Source organism: Hyla sarda, chromosome 6, assembly GCF_029499605.1.
Source record: "Hyla sarda isolate aHylSar1 chromosome 6, aHylSar1.hap1, whole genome shotgun sequence".
Classification (NCBI taxonomy): Eukaryota; Metazoa; Chordata; class Amphibia; order Anura; family Hylidae; genus Hyla; species Hyla sarda.
This window is the reverse complement of record NC_079194.1, coordinates 53,096,537-53,117,816: the sequence shown is the minus strand read 5'-3', so window position 1 is coordinate 53,117,816 and position 21,280 is coordinate 53,096,537. Positions and strand designations below refer to the sequence as shown.

Below are 21,280 nucleotides of genomic sequence, written 5' to 3'. Positions count from 1 at the left end.
CCCTGTCTGCCTTCCTCTGGCTTATGTTGCTTGTTTACTTGATTGCCTTCTCTCCCCTTTTGTTCTATATGTTTGTGTTTTTTTGTCTGTTCCCCCCTTTGTTTTCACATATGCCCTTACTGCCTTTCTTCTCCCTTCCTTGTCCCCTCCTCACTTATCTGTTACCGATGTGCCTCTGATCTTTGTATGCTTATCTCGGCTTCTCTCTGCTTATCCCCTATGTGTCGTGTAATGTCCCATAATGTCCGTGGGCTTAACTCGCCCATTAAACGTAAGAAAGCTATGTTGAATTACCTTAAGCACAATCCTGATGTGCTCTGCTTACAAGAATCACATTTCACTACTACATCTTTCCCCAAGCACATTCACTCTAGTTGCAATAGATGCTTTATGGCCTCCTATACTACCAAGTCTAGGGGTGTTGTTGTCTTATTACATAATTATTTTCCGTTTACCTCAACCTCCCTCCACACTGACCCGGAGGGAAGATACTTGATTTTAGAGGGCCTCTATCAGGAATCTAAGCTCTGTATCATTAACTCATATGCACCCAATGACAACCGTTAGACTTCTTTGTGGATTTAGCATCTAAGCTACACTCACTTTCATATGATCACCTTATTTGGTGCAGTGATTTTAACATGGTACTTAATGGTGTACTGGATAGATCCCACACTAGGGTGTTCCGATGCTCAGGTGTACAGCAGAGGCTCCTTATGAACACCTTGGCTACTCATAATCTAGCCGATGTCTGGAGGGAGCATAATTTGGCGCAGAGGGGGGTACACATATTTTTCTCCGGCTCATGCCCTATTTACCAGGATTGATTGGATCCTTGCGTCCGCCCATTCTGTTCCACATTTGCTTTATGCCAGACATATCTCTTGTGCGTGGTCTGATCATGATATAGTCTTTGCACATTTTGACTTTGGTGTTAGGTGTTCTACTCCATATGCATAGAGACTTAATGAGTCTCTTCTTTCTCGCCCACATATTTGTAGTGCCATTGAGGAGGCTCTTTCTTCCTTTTTTCCCTTAACTCTGTTTCTACCTCTGACATTGGTTGGACTTGGATGGCCCATAAGGCCTTTATTCGGCGTCAGTTTATTGCACTGGCCTCTGGTCTAAAGAGGGAACGTACCAGAACCCAAACTACTCTAGAAATTAAATTAGCCAGACTGGTTACTGCTCATCAACTGAACCCTCAACCGTATCTTTTACAGGCTATCAGGTCCCCTAGATTACAGATGACCTCACGGATCGCACTGAAAAGGCGCTTCGCTGGACGCAGGCGACATATTATAATTGGGCTAACAAGCCTGACCAATTGCTAGCCTCTATGCTGCGTCAGAAACAGCGTCTCGATAGAGTCCATGCCATTAAAGTGAGTCCTGGAGCGCCCTCTTCTCACCCTTCCCGTATATATGATACTTTTCACTCTTTTTACACTTCCCTAAATAAAGAGCGTGCATCGTTACCCCCCCCCCCCCCGCGCCTTCTACTAAAGCTATTGACTCCTTTCTTGCCTCTACTTCTCTCCCCTCTCTTTCTCCCTCTCATAGAGAATCTTTGAATGCCCCCATCTCACCTGAGGAGGTGGATAAAGCTATCTCTGACTGAGTAAGGCGCTAGGCCCGGATGGCCTTTCTGCACCATATTATAAGAAACTGCATCCCATTCTCCTCCCACATATCACCTCATTTTGTAATGAGTTGATGTCTGGTTCCCCCATGCCTCCAGAATTCCTCACAGCCTCAATTGAAGTCATCCCCAAGCCTTATAAGGATCCCCTACTCCCCTCTAATTATCCCCCTATCTCCCTTATTAATTTAGACACCAAATTGTTCACCTCCATTTTGGCCCGTAGACTAAATTCCCTTCTCCCTTCTTCATTTTGGGGCGCCAGGCACCTGATAATATCCGTAAAGTGTTAGATGTTATCCACTGGGCCTCCTCCACCTCTACTCCCTTGACTCTTTTGGGACTTGATATAGAGAAGGCCTTTGACTCAGTTTCATGGTCCTATTTGTTTGGGGGTTCTTAAGTTTATGGGTTTTACTGGTCCCTTTATAGCGGCTCTCCACTGCCTTTACTCCACTCACCAAGCCTATCTGAAACTTCCTACCCCCTCCCCATCTCCAATAGTTATAGAGCGGGGCTGCCCTCTCTCCCCGACACTGTTTGCCCTGGCTATGGAACCCCTGGTGAGTATCCTACAGGCAAACCCAAATATTTCGGGAGTGTCCATAGCTGATGCGGTCTATAAGGTCAATTTATTTGCAGATGATTTATTACTTGCTTTAACTAAACCTCTTGTGTCCCTCCCTAATTTTCCACTGTCTTGGGCCTGGTGGTTAACAGGAGCAAGTCAGAGATACTATTTTGTAATATCCCCTCAGCGATGCAGGATCTGATACTTCTTAATTTTGATCTTAAGCCTTCTTCTTCTTATCTCCCTTATCTTGCCATTTCTCTTCCTACACACCTTTCTTCTCTCTACAGACTCAATAACCCCCCGCTGTTCAAAAGCATTAGGGCTGATCTAGCACATTGGAACCTTCCCCATATTTCCTGGCTTGGCTGTCTCCACTCGGTCAAGATGGTGGTCTTGCCCCGTCTTCTTTATTTCTTTAGGACTCTTCCTATTCCGGTACGATTGGCTGATATTAGGGTACTCCAGGCTGATCTTTTTAGATTTATTTGGCGTGATTCACACCCTAGAATCCCACGTAATATCATGTATCTACATAAGGGGATAGGGGATCTCTCGGTCCCTAACCTCATGAAGTATTATAGGGCTGCACGCATAGCTCAATTATTGTTGTGTAATGTTAGCTCCTCGGGCCCCAGATGGCTCACCCTTGAAAATGCTCTACTTTCGCCCTGAACTTTGCATTCTCTTATGTGGTCATCCAGTCCAATCTGCTCTTTTCTTCCCCCGTCTACTCTTCTTTCTCGCTACTCTCTTCTCCTCTGGCATTCTGTCAGGTTCAAACTTAGCCTTCAATCCCCTCATTCTCCTTCTATACCACTCTTTCATAACCCTTCTTTCCCACCGGGACTATATCCCTTAGCTTTTGGCTGGTGGATAGATAATAAACTTACCTGTCTTAACAATTTCCTAGTGGGAGGCAGACTTATGGATAGAAGGGCCTTCCTCTCTCGATTTAACCCCCCCCCCCCCTTCTTAATCTTTCCGACTCTCGCAAATCTTCTCTTTTCTGTCCTCGATCCCAGAGACGTCCTCTCCTATTGCCCACACCTCCCTTGAGGCGCTGGCTATCTATAGCCCCTACACACTCTGGGACTCTTTCTCTTGTCTACTCCCTCCTCAATGGCTCCCCAAGTGGGGTCAAACTAAAGTTTATGTCACAATGGGAGGAAGACCTCCGGGTGAATATGTCTCTTTCGGATTGGCATACATGTTGCTCTCAACTGAGTAAGGGTAGCTTGCAGGTTTCGTTGGTTGAGACGGCTTTAAAAATATTGCACCGCACTTATTTTGTTCCTGCCCGCTTACATGCTATTTACCCGGAGGTCTCACCTCTATGCTTTCGAGGCTGCCCTGAGACGGGATCAGTGTATATATGATGGTCATGTCCTCTAGTAGATAAGTTTTGGAGGGATATTGTGGGTCTTATCTCGACCATCCTTGATAGGCCTTTCCCCCTTTCCCCTGAGATATGCCTCCTGGGCCGTAAACCCCCTGATCTCCCATATGCACCTTTTAAATTGGCCCAATTTATATTGCTGGCAGCACGTATACATGTTGCCTCTAAATGGTGTTCCCCTTCACTCTCGGTGCCTACGGTTATAGTGAGGGTCAACCAAATTCTAATTTCGGAGAAACTGAATGCTCTTAGGGCAGATACTATGGAATTGTTTAATAGAGTCTGGGAACCCTGGCTCTCTTCACCTCAAGCCCCGGACATGTCCTATTATTTGGCTCTTTGAACATAGGGTTTAATTCTCACCACACAGATGTTTAAGTATTGATATGACTGCTTGTCAGGCTCTGATCGTATTTCAGTGAGGGTCTCCCTCCCTCCCCCCCTCCTTTTCCCCATTTAGCCATATCATCGTTTATGGGAACAATTGTTATGTTTTTTTTGTTTCTCCTGTACAATATCTGATTTTGCCTTATTGCAGACGCTGCGACTTCCGTTGATGTACAGTTTTTTCTTGTTATCGTTGCTTATGTCAATAAATTTATCTTTTGACACTAAAAATCATAACCCTTTCAATTTTGCACCTAAAAATCCATATGATGGCTTATTTTTTGCGGCACCAATTCTACTTTGTAATGACATCAGTTATTTTATCCAAAAATCTATGGCGAAACGGGAAAAAAAATCATTGTGCTACAAAATTGAAGAAAAAATGCCATTTTGTAATTTTTGGGGGCTTCCGTTTCTACACAGTAAATTTTTTGGTAGAAATGACACCTTATCTTCACTCTGTAGGTCCATACGATTAAAATCATACCCTACTTATATAAGTTTGATTTTGTCGGACTTCTGGAAAAAATCATAACTACATGCAGGAAAATGTATACGTTTAAAATTGTCATTTTCTGACCCCTATAACTTTTCAATTTTTCCGCGTACGGGGTGGTATGAGAGCTAATTTTTTGCGCCATGATCTGAAGTTTTTAGCGGTATTATTTTTGTATTGATCATTGTTTTTTATTCATTTTTTCATGATATAAAAAGCGACCAAAAATACGATATTTTAGACTTTGGAATCTTTTTGCGTGTACGCCATTGACCGTGCGGTTTAATTTTTATAATTCATAATTCTGCTCATGGCGATATCACATATGTTTATTTTTATTTACACTGTTTGTTTTTTTAAATGGGAAAAGGGGGTGATTCAAACTTTTATTAGGGGTCCATTTTATGAACTGTCCAGAACAGCATATGTTTGCAATGGGGATTTCCTTTTACCCTGGACAGTTCCTAAAATGGGCAGAGATGTCAGCAGAGAGCACTGTGCTCATGATGTCAGCAGACAGCTCTGTGTTTCAAACGGAAAAGAATTTCCACTGTAGTATTCAGCAGCTAATAAGTACAGGAAGGATTAAGATTTTTTAATAGAAGTAATTTACAAATCTGTTTAACTTTCTGGCACCAGTTGATTTAAAAAAAAAAAAAAAAAAGTTTTTCACCGGAGTACCCCTTTAACCCCTTAAGGACTCAGGGTTTTTCCGTTTTTGCACTTTCGTTTTTTCCTCCTTACCTTTTAAAAATCATAACCCTTTCAATTTTCCACCTAAAAATCCATATTATGGCTTATTTTTTGCATCGCCAATTCTACTTTGAGTGACATTAGTCATTTTACCCAAAAATGCACGGAGAAACGGAAAAAAAAATCATTGTGCGACAAAATAAAAAAAAAAACGCCATTTTGTAACTTTTGGGGGCTTTCGTTTCTACGCAGTACATATTTCGGTAAAAATTACACCTTATCATTATTCTGTAGGTCCATACGGTTAAAATGATACCCTACTTATATAGGTTTGATTTTGTCGCACTTCTGGAAAAAATCATAACTACATGCAGGAAAATTTATACGTTTAAAAATGTCATCTTCTGACCCCTATAACTTTTTTATTTTTCCACGTACAGGGCGGTATGAGGGCTCATTTTTTGCGCCGTGATCTGAAGTTTTTATCTGTATGATTTTTGTTTTGATCGGACTTTTTGATCACTTTTTATTCATTTTTTAATGGTATAAAAAGTTACCAAAATACGCTTTTTTGGACTTTGGAATTTTTTTGCGCGTACGCCATTGACCGTACGGCTTAATTAATGATATATTTTTATAGTTCGGACATTTACGCACGCGGCGATACCACATATGTTTATTTTTATTTTTTTTACACTGTTTTATTTTTTTTATGGGAAAAGGGGGGTGATTCAAACTTTTCTTAGGGAAGGGGTTAAATGACCTTTATTAACACTTTTTTTTTCCATTTTTTTTGCAGTGTTATAGGTCCCATAGGGACCTATAACACTGCACACACTGATCTCCTATGCTGATCACTGGTGTGCATTAACACGCCTGTGATCAGCATTATCAGCGCTTGACTGCTCCTGCCTGGATCTCAGGCACGGAGCAGTCATTCGTCGATCGGACACCGGGGAGGCAGGTAAGAGCCCTCCCGGTGTCCGATCAGCTGTTCGGGATGCCGCGATTTCACCGCGGCGGTCCCGAACAGCCCGACTGAGCAGACGGGTCACTTTCACTTTCACTTTAGAAGCGGCGGTCAGCTTTGACCGCCGCTTCTAAACGGTTAATACCGCACATCGCCGCGATCGGCGATGTGTGGTATTAGCCGCGGGTCCCGACCGTTGATTAGCGCCGGGACCGACGCGATATGATATACGTCCTGCGTCGTTAAGGGGTTAAAGGGGTACTCCGCCCCTAGACATCTTATCCCCTATCCAAAGGATAGGGGATAAGATGTCAGATTGCCGGGGTCCCGCTGCTGGGGACCCCGGGGATCGCTGCTGCAGCACCCCGCTATCATTACTGCGCAGAGCGAGATCGCTCTGCACGTAATGACGGGCAATACAGGGGCCGGAGCATCGTTACATCACGGCTCCTCCCCTCGTGATGTCACGGCCCGCCCCGTCATTACAAATCTATGGGAAGGGGGCGTGGTAGTCGTCATGCCCCCTGCCATAGACTTGCATTAAGGGGACGGGCCGTGATGTCATGAGGGGCGGAGCCATAACGTCACGCTGCTCTGGCCCCTGTATCGGCCGTCATTACGCACAGAGCGAACTCGCTCTGTGCAGTAATGATGGCGGGGTGCCGCAGCGGTGATCCCCGGGGTCCCCAGCAGCGGGACCGCGGCGATCTAACATCTTATCCCCTATCCTTTGGATAGGGGATAAGATGCCAGGGGCGGAGTACCCCTTTAAATGATCTTTATTCACTTTTTTTTTTGCAGTGTTATAGCTCCCATAGGGGGCTATAACGCTGCATACACTGATCTTTTACACTGATCAATGGTTTCTCATAGGAAACCATTGATCAATGATTCTGCCGCTTGACTGCTCATCACGCATGACGCAGGGCCACGGCCTGTACGCCCTCCGTCCCCAACAGGTTAAAGGCCAGAAATACCTGCACACCTGCTTTTAACGCCCAATTGAGGTTTAACCTTACTAGGGCATATTGTCTTCACATAGGTGTAACCTATATGTACACTCAGCAGGTGTACATTTTTTTCCTGTTAAACTCATAAGGGACAGTTACCATTAAAGGCCAGCAATACCTAATTCAGGTGTAAGCGTGCTGGGGCGTATTTTCCTCTAATAAGTATAACATATACGCACTCAGCTGGTGTATAAGTATGTCAGGCAGAGAAGTGCCAGGACGTGCACAGAGGAGTGGAAGAGGCCTAAATTCATCAGGTGCAGGCAGAGGTCACAGCAGACTAGGGGCACATGGCAGCAGCAGTAGCAGCGAGAGGCCTGAGCTCCCGGTATCAGCTAGCGGTCTTGTCTCGACCAGCAACCCATCTGCCGTCATTGATTGGTTAACTTGGTCATCCACTTCATCCCAAGTGACATCTGACACCCCCAGTCAACAGTCGGTGGGTTCCTCAGACACAACCCTCAATTGGTATGGCCTGGGAGCAGTCCCTGTCCTATGCTGTTCCCTCCTCCACAGAAGTATTGTATGCTGTGGGTTCAGCTCCACTATTTAGTGAGGACGATCTACTAGAGGACAGTCAGCAGCTACTGCCCAGCCAAAAATTGGAGGAGACATCTGTTACTTCCTCCGCTAGGCAGGCAAGTAATGATGAGGAGAGTGGCGTGGGAGGTGATGTTCAGGCTCATGAAACAGACACCATTGATGAACCTGAGGAGGACATCAGTGACGTGCAGACACAACTCAATGATGATGATGAAGCCGATCGCACTTGGGAGCCGGGTGCAGAAGGGGCTTCATCATCATCAGGAGAAAAGGGTTGCAGGTTGCCCGTGAGGCAGCAGTTGAGCCAGCAAGGTGGTAGCATGGTTGGGCGTCAGCATGGTGGCAGCTGTGGGAAGTCTGAAGCCAAATGTGCCCGGGGTAGACCACCTGCTTCGCATCAGCCTACCTGCTCGGGAGGTAGTGGAACATAGGTTCCTGGAGTCTGCGGCAGTAGCAGTCAGTCAGTGGGGACCGTTTATGGCCCATTGGGTGAATGTGGTTCCTGCACAGCCAAACCAGCAACTTGTCCAGGTCTCGCCACTTCCGCCTCCACGCTCTCACGCCATTGGTCCTGCAACAATTTCTGACTCTGCCTTCTCATCCACTTCCATCATCATCTTCCACCATGTCTTCAGCTTCCACTGCACGGACAAGTCTCAGTTCCCTTCCAGCATACCATGTGTGCAGGGCACGGCGGAGTCACGCTGTTCTTCACCTGGTTTGCTTTGGCGAACTGAGTCACACAGGGGAGGAACTGCTGAAAGGTATTCGTCAAGAAATTAAATCATGGCTTTCTCTGCGACAACTGGAAATGGGAACCATGGTGACCAACAAGGGACGAACATCCTGTCTAAGCTGCATCAAGGAAGGCTGAGCCATGTGCCCTGCATGGCACATGTGTTCAATCTGGTTGTCAAGCGTTTCCTAAAGTCTTCCACCCAATTGCAAGACATCCTAACAAAGGAAACTTTGCATGCACTTCAGCCACTCGTTCACCGCAAAGCACACCCTCCTTGAGCTGCAGCGTCAGAACAGCATTCCCCAACATAGTCTGATATGCAACGTGTTCACCCGTTGGAATTCCACCCTCCATATGTTGGACTGACTATACAAAAAGCCATCAACGATTTCTTGATGATCCAAGTGGATAGGGGTACTCCCCTGTGTAACTTCAATGTCAACCAGTGGCAGCTCATACGTGACACCTGACGTTTGCTCAGGCCCTTTGAGAAAACTACATTGTTAGTCAGTCGCCAGGATTATGGGATGAACTACGTCATTCCACTGCTTAATTTCCTACAACAGATGGTGGGAACGATGGCTGGTCAGGGCACTGGAGACGTGGCGCCTACATCTCACGGCCACATGAGCCCTGTGGGGGCTGAACTGGAAGAGGAGGAGGGGGGACAGTGGAGCACAGGCAATGTGTAACTAAATGGGAGGAGCAGGAGCAGCCAGAGGAGCTAAAGGTTCATGAGGAAGACGAAACCCAGACACACCGTGGCAGTCTGCAGTGGAGATGGAGGCAGGGAGTCCCTCCGAGTCACTTGTACAAATGGCACGATGCATGCTCACTTGCTTGCGTAGTGACCACCGAACTGTCACCATTCGGCAGTGGGATGACTTCTGGCTCTCCACCTTGTTGGACCCTCGCTACCGGCACAAAATGGGGGCCTTTTTCAAACCCACTGAGAGGGAGGACAGACTGACCTACTACAGAGACATCCTACGTAGTCAGTTGGCCGATGCCTATCTGCGCCATCGTCCATCCTTGCAAGTCTGACTGGGGGGCCCTCTGCGCTTATGTTCCACTGTCATGGCTGCTGGGGAGGGGTAGGGTGTCAGGAGCAGTACCAGCTCCATCAGCAGCAGCCTGAGTCTACAGTCGCTGATGAGTAGCTTTCTTCACCCGCATAGTGAAGCAACTCATCAGCATCAGGTAGACCTTGAGCAGGACCTGAACCAGCAGATGGTGCCATACCTTCACATGACCTTGCCAACACAATCCGCTGGACTTCTGGGCAGCCAAACTTGATTTGTGCCCACAACTAGCAAAGTTTTCCTTGGAAAAGCTGTCCTGCCCGGCCAGTAGTATGCCATCTGAGCGGGTGTTAAGTGCAGCGGGGGCCATAGTAACCCAAGGAGAACTCGCCTGTCCACCAAAAATGTGGAGAGACTGACCTTTGTCAAGATGAATCAGGCTTGGATCAGCCAGGATTTCCACCCACCAATGCCTGATGCATCAGAGTAAATTGACCATGGTGCCACACCAACACTTTACAAATATGGATACAGCTAAAAATATTTAAGGTGCTGCTCCCAAGTTGCATAAATTCCTCCGCATCAGACCACAAGTAAGTATTGAGTATATGCATAAGCTAAAACCTAACTTTTCTTAGGATAAAATATATGGACCCAAAAATATTTTGAAAAAAAAAAAAGGAAAGGTGTGCAAAAAACACCATGTGCCACCTACACCACCAAGTATTGATGTGATGTAAAGACCTCTAAAAGGTGGAAAGGAACAACGTATGGTCCATTGTAACAGGTGGAGGTAAAAACTTCCCCTGTGTTACTCGCCTTAAAAAGGGCAGCCCCATACAGGAACCTCTCCCTAGTTCTACCTAAAAACCCTGCCATTTCCCAGGGTTTTTAGGTGGAAATAGGGAGAGGTTCCTCTGTGGGGCCGCCCTTTTTAGGGCGAGTAACACTTGCCAAGAAGGGAATTAATAGGGCGAGAGTAGGGCCTGACAGGGGAAGTTTTTACCCCCCACCTGTTACAAAGGACCATATGTTGTTCCCTTCCACCTTTTGGAGGCACATGTTACTCGCCCTAAAAAGGGTGGCCCCACACAGGAATCTCTCCTTATTTCCACCTAAAAACCCTGGAAAATGGCCCTTTTAAGGGCGAGTAACACTTGCCATGAAGGGAATTAATAATGCAAGAGTAGGGCCTTACAGGGCAAGTTTTTACCCCTTCCTGTAACAATGGACCATACGTTGTTCCCTTCCACCTTTTATAGGTTTTTGCAGCACATCAATACTTGGTGGTGTGGGTGGTAAACATTGGGTCCAAATATTTTATCCAAAGAATAATATTAAAAGTTAAGTTTTACGTAATGCATATCCTCAATACTTATTTGTGCACAACAAAACTTTGACAAAAGATACCATTTTCTTCTGCCTACCTGCCTCAGCTACTATTCTAATCCTGCCACCCGCCTGATGCCACACATCTGATGCCAAGTGCTCCTTCGTTCACCCAACTTCGTCAGTGGGTACTGGTATTGCCACCCACCGCCCCACTCTGTCACCGGGTCACTTTCCGGACTCCTGATGTTGCTGATGCCACTTCCAGACTGTGTCATTCTGCCACCATATGTTCTTCTCATGCTGATGCCACCTCCAGGGTGTGTCATTCTGCCACTATATGGTCTCCTCATGCTGCCGCCACCTCCAGGGTGTGTCATTCTGCCACCATATGCTCCCCTAATGCTGCTGCCACCTCCAGGCTGTGTCATTCTGCCACCATATATTCTCCTTATGCTGATGACACCTCCAGGCTGTGTCATTCTGCCACTATATGGTCTCCTCATGCTGATGCCACCTCCAGGCTGTGTTATTCTGCCACTATATGGTCTCCTCATGCTGATGCCACCTCCAGGCTGTGTCATTCTGCCACTATATGGTCTCCTCATGCTGCCGCCACCTTCAGGCCGTGTCATTCTGCCACTATATGGTCTCCTCATGCTGCCGCCACCTCCAGGCTGTGTCATTCTGCCAACATAAGTTCTCCTCTTCCTGCCGCCACCTCCAGGCTGTGTCATTCTGCCGCCATTTGGTCTCCTCATGCTGCCGTCACCTCCAGGCTGTGTCATTCTGCCCCATTTTGTCTCCTCATGCTGTCGCCACCTCCAGGCTGTGTCTGTCTGCCGCCATTTGGTCTCATCATGCTGCTGCCACCTCCAGGCTTTGTCATTGTGCCACCATATGATCTCATGCTGCTAGTGGAACATTAACTCGTTAATCTTTTTAAACTCTTCTATTGACATCTCTTTAATCTCTTTAATCTCTTCAATTGTGATGCCATATGGTATCCCAACTCTGCTGTCACACCCAGACGCTCTGCAGCAGTGATTCTAATAGTGATGGCTGTAATCTGCATGTGATACTGAATAACAGTATTATTTCACTAACCCAGCACTCTCTCTATGCGTGTTACGGCAAGGCAAAGTGTTCTACACCCCTATTGCGGCTCTCTGTAGCCCGGAAATAGCTGTTTTTAATAGTAATTCGCTGCAAATAAATTATTTTTTCAAAAATTTGCTCCTCATCTCTAGCACCAACTATACCAAGGAAGGACCGTTGCACTAAAAAGGACATTTTCTCCTACCTCAAAGAGACTCCCCTTCACCACTTCTCAGCCGCCAGGACTGGGCGCCGAGGACAGGTGCGTTTTAGAGGGGGAGTTTGTGGTGTCCCAGCACCAATGGCTGTCCTGTCGCTTCTGTCTGTTTAGGGCAGCTGGGCAGAGCAGGTGTTGGGCCCACTAACAGACTTCTAATTATATTAACTATGTTCGCACTTTGTTGAGAAATAAATATATTTTTTTATAAATTATTTTGTTATTGTTATACATATGTATGTTAAATGTGTTACTGTACTCTTAAAAGAGAGCAGTGAACCCCATGTGACCCTGCCTGCCAATGAGAACCCCTAAATTCTTACCCATATAGTGTAGTGGGGGAGGAGTTGCCCCAGTTCCTGTGAGGGCTCAGTCTGAGCATCAGTGTGGTTAAGGTGTGCTGTGTCTAGAAGCCTCAAGGGAAGGCCCAGATCAAATCTACTTAATCCGATCATTCTGCAAGGATCCCCTGTACATGCCCCGGTGGAGAAGGCTACAAAACCTTGACAGAACCTTACCTACCAGGATTCATCTACCCATCTTACAAGTCCATATCAATACATTTGCTGAAAGCACTATAAGTCCCAGCAAGGCAACAGGCCTCCCAAGGGGTTACGCTGCATCCTCTCACCTAATACCAACTGTCTGTGTGATACCATCTGCACCCAGCTCAGTAAAGACAGTTATCCGTAACCTAACGTCAGTGTGCTCATTTACTCCCCGTTACTGGCCCAGGAGAAGCTGTCTCCAACCTCAGACCGTGTATAGGATAACGGTGCCCTGGCATCACGAAGTGATAAGGTATTTCTCCTAACACCCCCACGGCACCACAACTCCAAGGGCAGGTTAGGCACCTATTCCAACCATGGTATGCAGATTAGCCACAATGCTATAATGGGAGGTCGCACAGGTGCAAAATACTGATGAACAACTCAAACGCCTACTATTTATGAGGAGGGGAGCTGCTTAGTATTATAGTTGCACTCAGATAAGGCATACACAGAGTGCCAGTTACATGATAGCGTCTAATGCACCATGCTGGCTTACATCCTATTAGTGACAACAATACTATTTAGTCAGGCTGGATGCACAGCATCATATATGTGCACCCCACAAAGCACTGGCACCCCAGGCTCCCCCAAGCATCATAGAGCCAGAAGACATCATGAAATATGCAATCTTGCAACCCACATCAAGGGTCCTCAATCTCTTGCGAGTCCCTACACTAACTTGCATATTAATGCAGAAAGATTTTAACATCTATTTTCACAGCTATTTCAGATGTTAATTTTCAAATTTCTTTATTTCTGTCAGAAAATTATGTCAATTAGTTCATAATTTCTAATGTAATTTTTTATTTCCTAGGTTCTATTATGTCATTCCTCCACTGTTTTCTAATCTTGGCTCTTGCAAGTCCAATCCTATCGGATCCCTGTCCTCAAGTCTGCATTTGTGACAACATCAGAACTTTTGTGACCTGCGCTAACAAGAACCTGACAGAGATACCAGACACCATCCCACAGGTCAGTTTAGACTTTGGATATTAGTGGGGTTCTTATAAGACATGGCTATGAACTTTTTTCACATGGGGTATAGTATAGTCTTTACATTCTATATGTAGGATAAGTGAGATAGAGTAAGATGTAAGAAATGCATTAAGAGGCACTTAGTCTGTCACATCTGGTGTACATTATAGTAAGGGTAAAACACATGAGTTGTCGGCCGCCAGTCAGCACAAATTTGCATTGATTGGCTGCCGCATTATGGCCACGTGTCTGACAGCCACACATTTTCGTCTGTGATTCTGTGATTGTGCGACCAGCACTCCATTCCTTTTTTATGGCTTCCGAACATTGTTAGGTGCTCAGCTTTTAAGTGAAATAGCTTGAGATAAAATTAAACTTTGGAAACCCTTATTACAACAATATTGATGTTCATAAGACATTACAGCTACATGTTACGTGTCTACATTTTTTTTCCATTCTTTAAATACGTTTCAAATGTTTATCATGTCTTTCCAGTACACCCAGAAACTGATCCTCCAAAAAAATGAATTTAAGGTAATCCCCACAGGAGCATTCATCCCAACTCCATACCTAACGCATCTCAGTCTACAAAACTGCAGCATTGAAGCAATACAGGAAGGGGCATTCAGAAACCTTGCTCGTCTACGGTACCTCAATCTTGGCTCCAATCGTATCAGTATAATACAGCAGGAGTCCTTCGATGGACTTTCATCCCTTGAGCAGCTCATTCTTGAGAAAAATCGCATTGAGGAGATAAAGACTGGAGCATTTAGTCAATTAGGACTTCTCAGTTTTCTGAATCTTGAAGACAACTTCTTGGTCTACCTGCCGGATATGGTATTTCAGGGACTGTTGCAGCTGAAATGGATGCGCCTATCTAGAAATATGATCAGCATTGTGTCACTTGAAGCCTTTGCAGCGCTTTCGAATCTGAAAAGACTAAGTCTAGACCAAAATGAACTGCAGTATCTACCAGGGGAAGCACTTTCAAGACTATCTGCTGTTACTAGGCTGGAGCTTGGGTGGAACCCGATGACCTTTATTTTAGAGGAAGCTATCCAGATGCCATCTCTGCAGCAGCTCCTCCTCAATAACATGGCATTGCAGGATGTGTCTTACAAGGCGTTCGAAAAAAGCAAACAACTTTCTTTTATTGACATGAGTAACAATCAGATCAGATCAATTCAACCTCTGTCTGGACTGGAACAACTAAAACGTCTGAACTTGACAGGAAACCAGATCATCTGTGACTGCTTTTTGAGACAATTTAAAGAATGGGCCGATAGGTTGAGGTTAAAAGTTGATTTGTTTTGCTTTGGCCCCAACCATTTCCTAGGAGACCACTTGGACTCTCTTAGAGCTAGAGATCTGAAATGTGGAAATTTCCCAGAGGATGTTTATAGGATACCAGTGGTCACCGAAAAACCTGATGTGGACAACGTATGTCCAAAGGGTTGTGAGTGCAAAACCGATGATAAACATGCTATTTGTGAGAATAAATCTTTACAGAAGATTCCCAAAGGATTCCATGCGGGCACCACCCTCATTGACCTACGTAGGAATTCTTTCCACTCTATTCCCAAGGGGGCATTCTCAGATATGAAAAAGGTAGCATCGCTGCACCTCCAAAACTGTGAGATCAATGACATACAGCCGGGAGCCTTCATGGGGATGACAAATCTGGTTTATCTCTACTTGTCACATAATAAGATTTCCTCCTTAAGCCCTGAGGTTTTTCAGGGAGCAACAAATATCGGATATCTTTTTCTTGACAACAACAAGTTTAGTAGTATTCCGAAGGAAACATTTAGGCTTCTTCCAAACCTTTTTTCACTGCATATGCAGCATAACTCTATTAACTCAGTTTCTAGCAACAATATGGCCGGGGCACAAAAGCTTCACTGGCTATATCTCACCGGAAATAAAATCAATTATATCGCTCCCACCGCCTTTCGGAATATGAAAGATCTAGAAAAACTCCATCTTGATGATAATATGCTGTCAGAGATACCGTCACAAGCTCTTAAAGGAATGCCGAAGTTAACAGAATTAAAGCTATCCAAGAATCCCATAAAAAAAATTGGAAATGGTGCATTCTTGCCAGTATCTCAGTCGATGCAGCATCTATATCTGAACGACATGAGACTTCAACAGGTACAGTAATAAAAAATATAAAAAAAGGTTTGTTCTGCCAATTTCAACAATACTGGTCCCTGATGTGTTCCACTATAGCAGTGTTTCCCAAGCGCAGTTCTCAAGTACCCCTAAGGCCGCGTTCACATGGTGAAAAATCCACGCAGAATTTGGCCTGAATTTTCTGCTCTGAATTCCGTGTGAATTTATTGCCCATTAACTTTAATGGGATTCCGCAAGTTCATTCAGGCAGCAGAATTTCCGCATGTGGAATTCCGCTGCTGAAATTCGTCATTTCGCTGTCCGGAATAATATAAGTCTGGTCTTCTCATTGAAGTCAATGGGGCCAACTTTCTTCTAAATTTGTGCGGAATTCGCGCAGAATGCATGCAGATTCTGCGCAGAATCCGCACGAACTATTCACTTTTTAATTTAATAATTACTATCTTTATTACTACTGTAGCGCTGGTACTACTACTCCCATCTGAGAGCCTATGCAATCAAAAGTTATTAACCAGGGGAGAGGGCGGCATGCCAGCTGCACCGCTTCCAGCATTGTATATTTTTTACTGTGAAAACTTCAGATTCAAATACCCCGCAGGGAGCCCTGAATGGCCGGCACTAAGTAGCCATTTAGGGCTCCCGGCGAGGTTTTTAAAATTCTATAGTGCGGATCAGGTTTTTAATAGGAGGATCGCGACGCAATGCCGCCCGCTTCCCTGGCAGGAGCCATCTCTCCTACTACAGCTCTCATCATGGACAGTGTCTGTTCCATGATGGGAGCTGTAGTAGGAGAGATGGCTCCTGCCAGGGAAGGGACAGGACTCCGCTACTGTGGAATCTCTGTATGGAATTCTAATGCAGAATTAGAATTAATGTTTCCCGCTGTGAGTTTAAATGGGGACAGTTCACACTGTTTATTTTTTGCTGCAGATTTAGCAGCAAAAACTGCAAAGTCATAGGGTACTTTACTTCACAGAGAAAAAATCAAAGTACTACAACTCCCAGTGTGGTCCGTCTGTGCCCCCCTAAGGCTCAGGGTTGGAGGAAACACAGGATGAACAAACACACCACAATGGTAGTTTTAGGCCTGTAGTTGTAGAAGATCCTGAACAAAAAGAAAGCTTTTTTAGGGCAAGTTCCCACTTGGCGTATACGCAGCAAAATCTGCGCAAAATCTGCAGCAGCAGCGGGAAATACGCTGCTTATCCCTCGCTCACCATACACACAAGGCTTTCCGGCGGGAGCACTATGTGTGCAGCGAGTTTTGGAGGCGGAGCCGTGCGTCACAGTCACCCTGGCACACGGCCCCGCCTCCAAAACTCACTACACACATAGGGCTGCCGCCGGAAAGCCTTGTGTGTATGGTGAGCGAGGGATACGCAGCGTATTTCCCGCTCCTGCTGCATATTTTGCGCAGTGTGAAATACGCTGCGTATACGCCAAGTGGGAATGTGCCCTCAGAAAAAAAAACCTTGTTAATGTTCTCATCAGTCTGCTGCTCTGCCATCTCTCCCCTCCCCTCCCCCTCCTAATCAGTTTAAGTACTTACAGGGGCTGCAGTCACTTAGTGTAGAATGAGGGCGGCCAGGAAGGGGTTAATCTTCTTCCTAGCTGAGTGTGCTGAGCTCTGTGCAGGCAGATGGCAGGTCTGTGTGTGTGAGGGAGAAGTCTCCACCAATCAGAGCTCAGCTAGCAGAGGGAGGGGGCGGGGTTAGCTCTCCTCTCCCTCTCTGCATGACTGTTGAGACCCAATTAGCTCCTAGCAGGCTATAACTACCCCTCCCCCTTACTACAATAAATACTTAAATAATAACTGACACAACAACAATTTAACTTTTCCGTGGGTGGGGATCGGCCACAGCTTTATTTATAAAATTACTTATATAAATAACAATTTAACTGTAACAAAGACACCGATTGGCTTCTTACCAACCCGAGAGGTGCTGCCACACCGTCCTGTGTAGAGGTCTACCCCGGGTTGACCCCGCTTTCACCGTTTTCTTACCGCCAAGCTGTGACTTACAATAAACAGAGATACAAAAAGGGAGGGAGGGAGGGGAAAACTCCGGGTCCTGGGCAGATTGAGGGGGAAGCGAGGCACCACAGGTATAAATACCCAGGGGAGGGCCCCTGAAAGCCCGGGAAACTATTAAACCCCTGATTGGTGCACTCCTTCCCCCCCACCCATGGGACATACCACTGTAGCCACTGGCAAGTTTTACAGGCGGGGGAGGGGGCTAAAAACCTTGCCTGTATATTTCTTAACCTCTTACTGCTCACCAGTCAGGGGGCAAGCTAGTTATGCACAGCTTGCCCCTCCAATCACAGTACAGGGGGGGCTTAGGTAAATACCAGCCAGGTGGCAACCCTAGGGGAGATTTATGAAAACCTGTCCAGAGGAAAAGTTGCTGAGTTGCCCATAGCAACCAATCAGATCACTTCTTTTATTTTTCAGAGGTCTTTTCAAAATTGAAAGAAGCAATCTGATTGGTTCCTATTGTCAACTCAACAACTTTTTCTCTAGACAGGGTTTGATAGATCTCCCCCATAAGTGTGTGACATGGTTGTAATAGCTATTGGGGGAGAGGAAAAGACCTCTGAAAAATGAAAGAAGCGATCTGATTTGGGTAACTGGTCAACTTTTCCTCTCCCCCAATAGTTATTACAACCATGTCACACACTTATGGGGGAGATCTATCAAACCCTGTCTAGAGAAAAAGTTGCCGAGCTGCCCATAGGAACCAATCAGATTGCTTCTTTCATTTTTGAAAAGACCTCTGAAAAATGAAAGAAGCGATCTGATTGGTTGCTATGGGCAACTGGTCAACTTTTCCTCTCCACAAGTTCTTTTGATAAATCTCCCTGATTTTCTACATATATAGGATGAGAATCTACTGACAAAGGGAGTAGCCAACTATTTCTGGGCAGAAAACTCTGTAAGAGACAGCAGTCTGGGGGGCGTCTGTGGTGGCCATGAATGGGGGGGGTTTGAGTCCAGGGAAATTTTTTGCATCGGGGCCTGTGGTTTCCAGCTACGCCCCTACATATACCGCACACCGGATTATACACTTAGGCAAGAGCAGCACTTTGGAGACCTTTACACAAAGTCAAATAAACTTCAGGGATACCGATCTGTCCAGATAGGAAGCATAGGCTCCCATCTTTATTATTTTATTATACTAGCAAGAAGGTTTGCCATGTCTCCCAGGTAGGAGCGCTAATGATGCCCAAGTGCTGTTCGCCGCTCCCATAGAAAATAATCGAGCAAGTGCCGTCTGCAGCACGCGCTTCTCACTGAGCGCCGGGTCTCATCCCGGAGATAGCAGGGGGGCCCCAGCGGTTGGACCCCTCGCGATCAGCTACTTTTCCCCATGGATAGGGGTTAAGTTAGTTTTTACTATAGTTCTCCATTAATCGTCCAGAACACACCAAAAATCAGTCCCAGACAAACTTTGCTTTGCATCCTGCCATTTCTCCCGGCCGCTTTTTTTCTACCTGCTTGTAAGGCATGGCTACACTCCCTTCTTAATTCCTTAAAGGGGTACTTCACCCCTAGACATCTTATCCCCTATCCAAAGGATAGGGGATAAGATGTCTGATCGCCGGGGGTCCCGCCGCTGGGACCCCTGCAATTTCCATGCAGTACCTGTATGTTTAGAACGCTGGGTTACCACGGTGCGGTTTAGGGGTTCACGCCACGCCCCCTCCATTCATGTCTATGGGAGGTGGTGTGATGTCACAATCCCTGTTAAGAATGCCGGGTGCTGCATGGAGATTGCTGGGGTCCTAGCAGTGGGACCCCTGCCATCAGACATAGGGGATAAGATGTCTAGGGGCAGAGTACCCCTTTAAGGGCCAGTGCACATACCCAAAAGTTGATCCTTTGCAACCGTATAACCCCTAGAAAGTCCCCTGCATGAGTCCCGTTCATCAGAAAAAGGCTTGTGCCCTGAACTTGCTGGGTGTACTAAGGTTGCCTCGGCAACTGTGCCACCGACATCATTGTGCAGATCGCGCAGGAGAGCAGCTCTGGACACTATAAAAAAATAATAATAATAATTCATCCACATTTTGCTAACACTATATTTCACTCACAGAAATAAAATAAATTAGTGGAACAAGTCAAATACTGGTTTTAAAAAAGGGGAAACTTTATTTATTTAAATGTTTATGTAGGTTTTGTTTTTGTAACCTCCCTTCACTCACAAAGAGTGTATAGTACCGTATTTTTCGTCCTATAGGACGCACCGGCGTATAAGACGCACCCTATTTTTAGGTGCAAAATCTAAAAAATTAAATGGGCACTGTCACCAACTTTAATTTTTGATATGTTGTAGTACTTATGTACTACAACATATCTCTAATATACTTTTATTATTTATTTTTTTCATTAAAAAGGTTTAATTTACATTTAAAAACCGGCTACTGAAAAAGGACTGATTTTGTGTGGCAATCAGTCCTTTTTCAGTTAGGCTGCAGTCGCTCCCTGCCTGTCAATCAGACAGGCGGGAGCGAGCGCATTGGCTCCCCGGCCACTCCTCCCGCACATCGCCGCCGCCACCTCGTTGCCGTTGGCTGTCCGGGCATGCTGGGAGTTGTAGTTTTGCAACATCTGGAGGTCCGCAGATTGAAGACCACTGCATAGGAGGTAATACTCACGTGTCCCCGTCGCTCCGGACCCGTCACCGCTGCCCTGAATGTCGCTCCATCGCTGTCGCCATGTCCCCGTCGCTCCGGAACGTCTCTGCTGCTGGCCGGGTATCCTCGCTCTCCGTCGCCGTCATCACGTCGTTACGCACGCCGACGCACGTACGCGACGACGAGGAAGGAGAGCGCCGGCCATACAGGGGATCCCTGAACGGAGAAGACACCGAGGAGGCAGGTAAGGTCCCTCCCAGTGTCCTGTAAGCACTAACTCGGCTATTCAGACGGGCTGTTCGGGACCGCCGCGGTGAAATCGCGGCGGTCCCGAACAGCCCGACTGAACAGCCGGGTTAGTGTCACTTTCGCTTCAGACGCGGCAGTCAGCTTTGATCGCCACATCTGAAGGGTTAATACAGGGCATCACCGCGATCGGTGATGTCCTGTATTAGCCGCGGGTCCCAGCCGTTGATGGCCGCAGGGACCGCCGCGATAGGGGTGTATTCGTCGTATAAGACGCACCGACTTTTTCCCCCCATTTTTGGGGAAGAAAAAGTGCGTCTTATACGGCGAAAAATACTGTAACACTCAGGACAGGAAAAACCTCCAGAGGGGAGGAAACCTGTAGGTAAAATACCAACCTTTGCATGGGCAGTATCTTTATTACAGATATACCGGCAGGGAATAGAAATACCTTAGCTCCCTGAGCCAGGCCGAGAGCAGCCACGATGTCTGTAAGTACACTGCGCATGTGCGGCAGATCTCTGTGTGTCTGCTCATAGTTGTGGATTGATGCTACACGCAGACAAAAGCAGGACGCACGGACTTGGAAGGAGGATCACTCCAGGGATGGTCAGTAGCG

At 46.2% G+C, this 21,280-nt stretch overlaps 1 protein-coding gene across 3 annotated transcripts in view; it reads left to right on the top strand.

The window, feature by feature from the left end:
* The window catches only part of CHADL (chondroadherin like), a 69,875-nt gene that overhangs the window by 36,984 nt on the left and 11,611 nt on the right, over positions 1–21,280 (top strand). For all 3 annotated transcript variants that reach the window (XM_056523748.1, XM_056523747.1, XM_056523749.1), the window contains exons 2-3: positions 13,481–13,638; positions 14,137–15,795. In XM_056523748.1, the coding sequence (XP_056379723.1) occupies positions 13,489–13,638; positions 14,137–15,795 (1,809 nt within the window). In that variant the 5' untranslated portion in view covers positions 13,481–13,488. The remainder of the gene's footprint in view (positions 1–13,480; positions 13,639–14,136; positions 15,796–21,280) is intronic.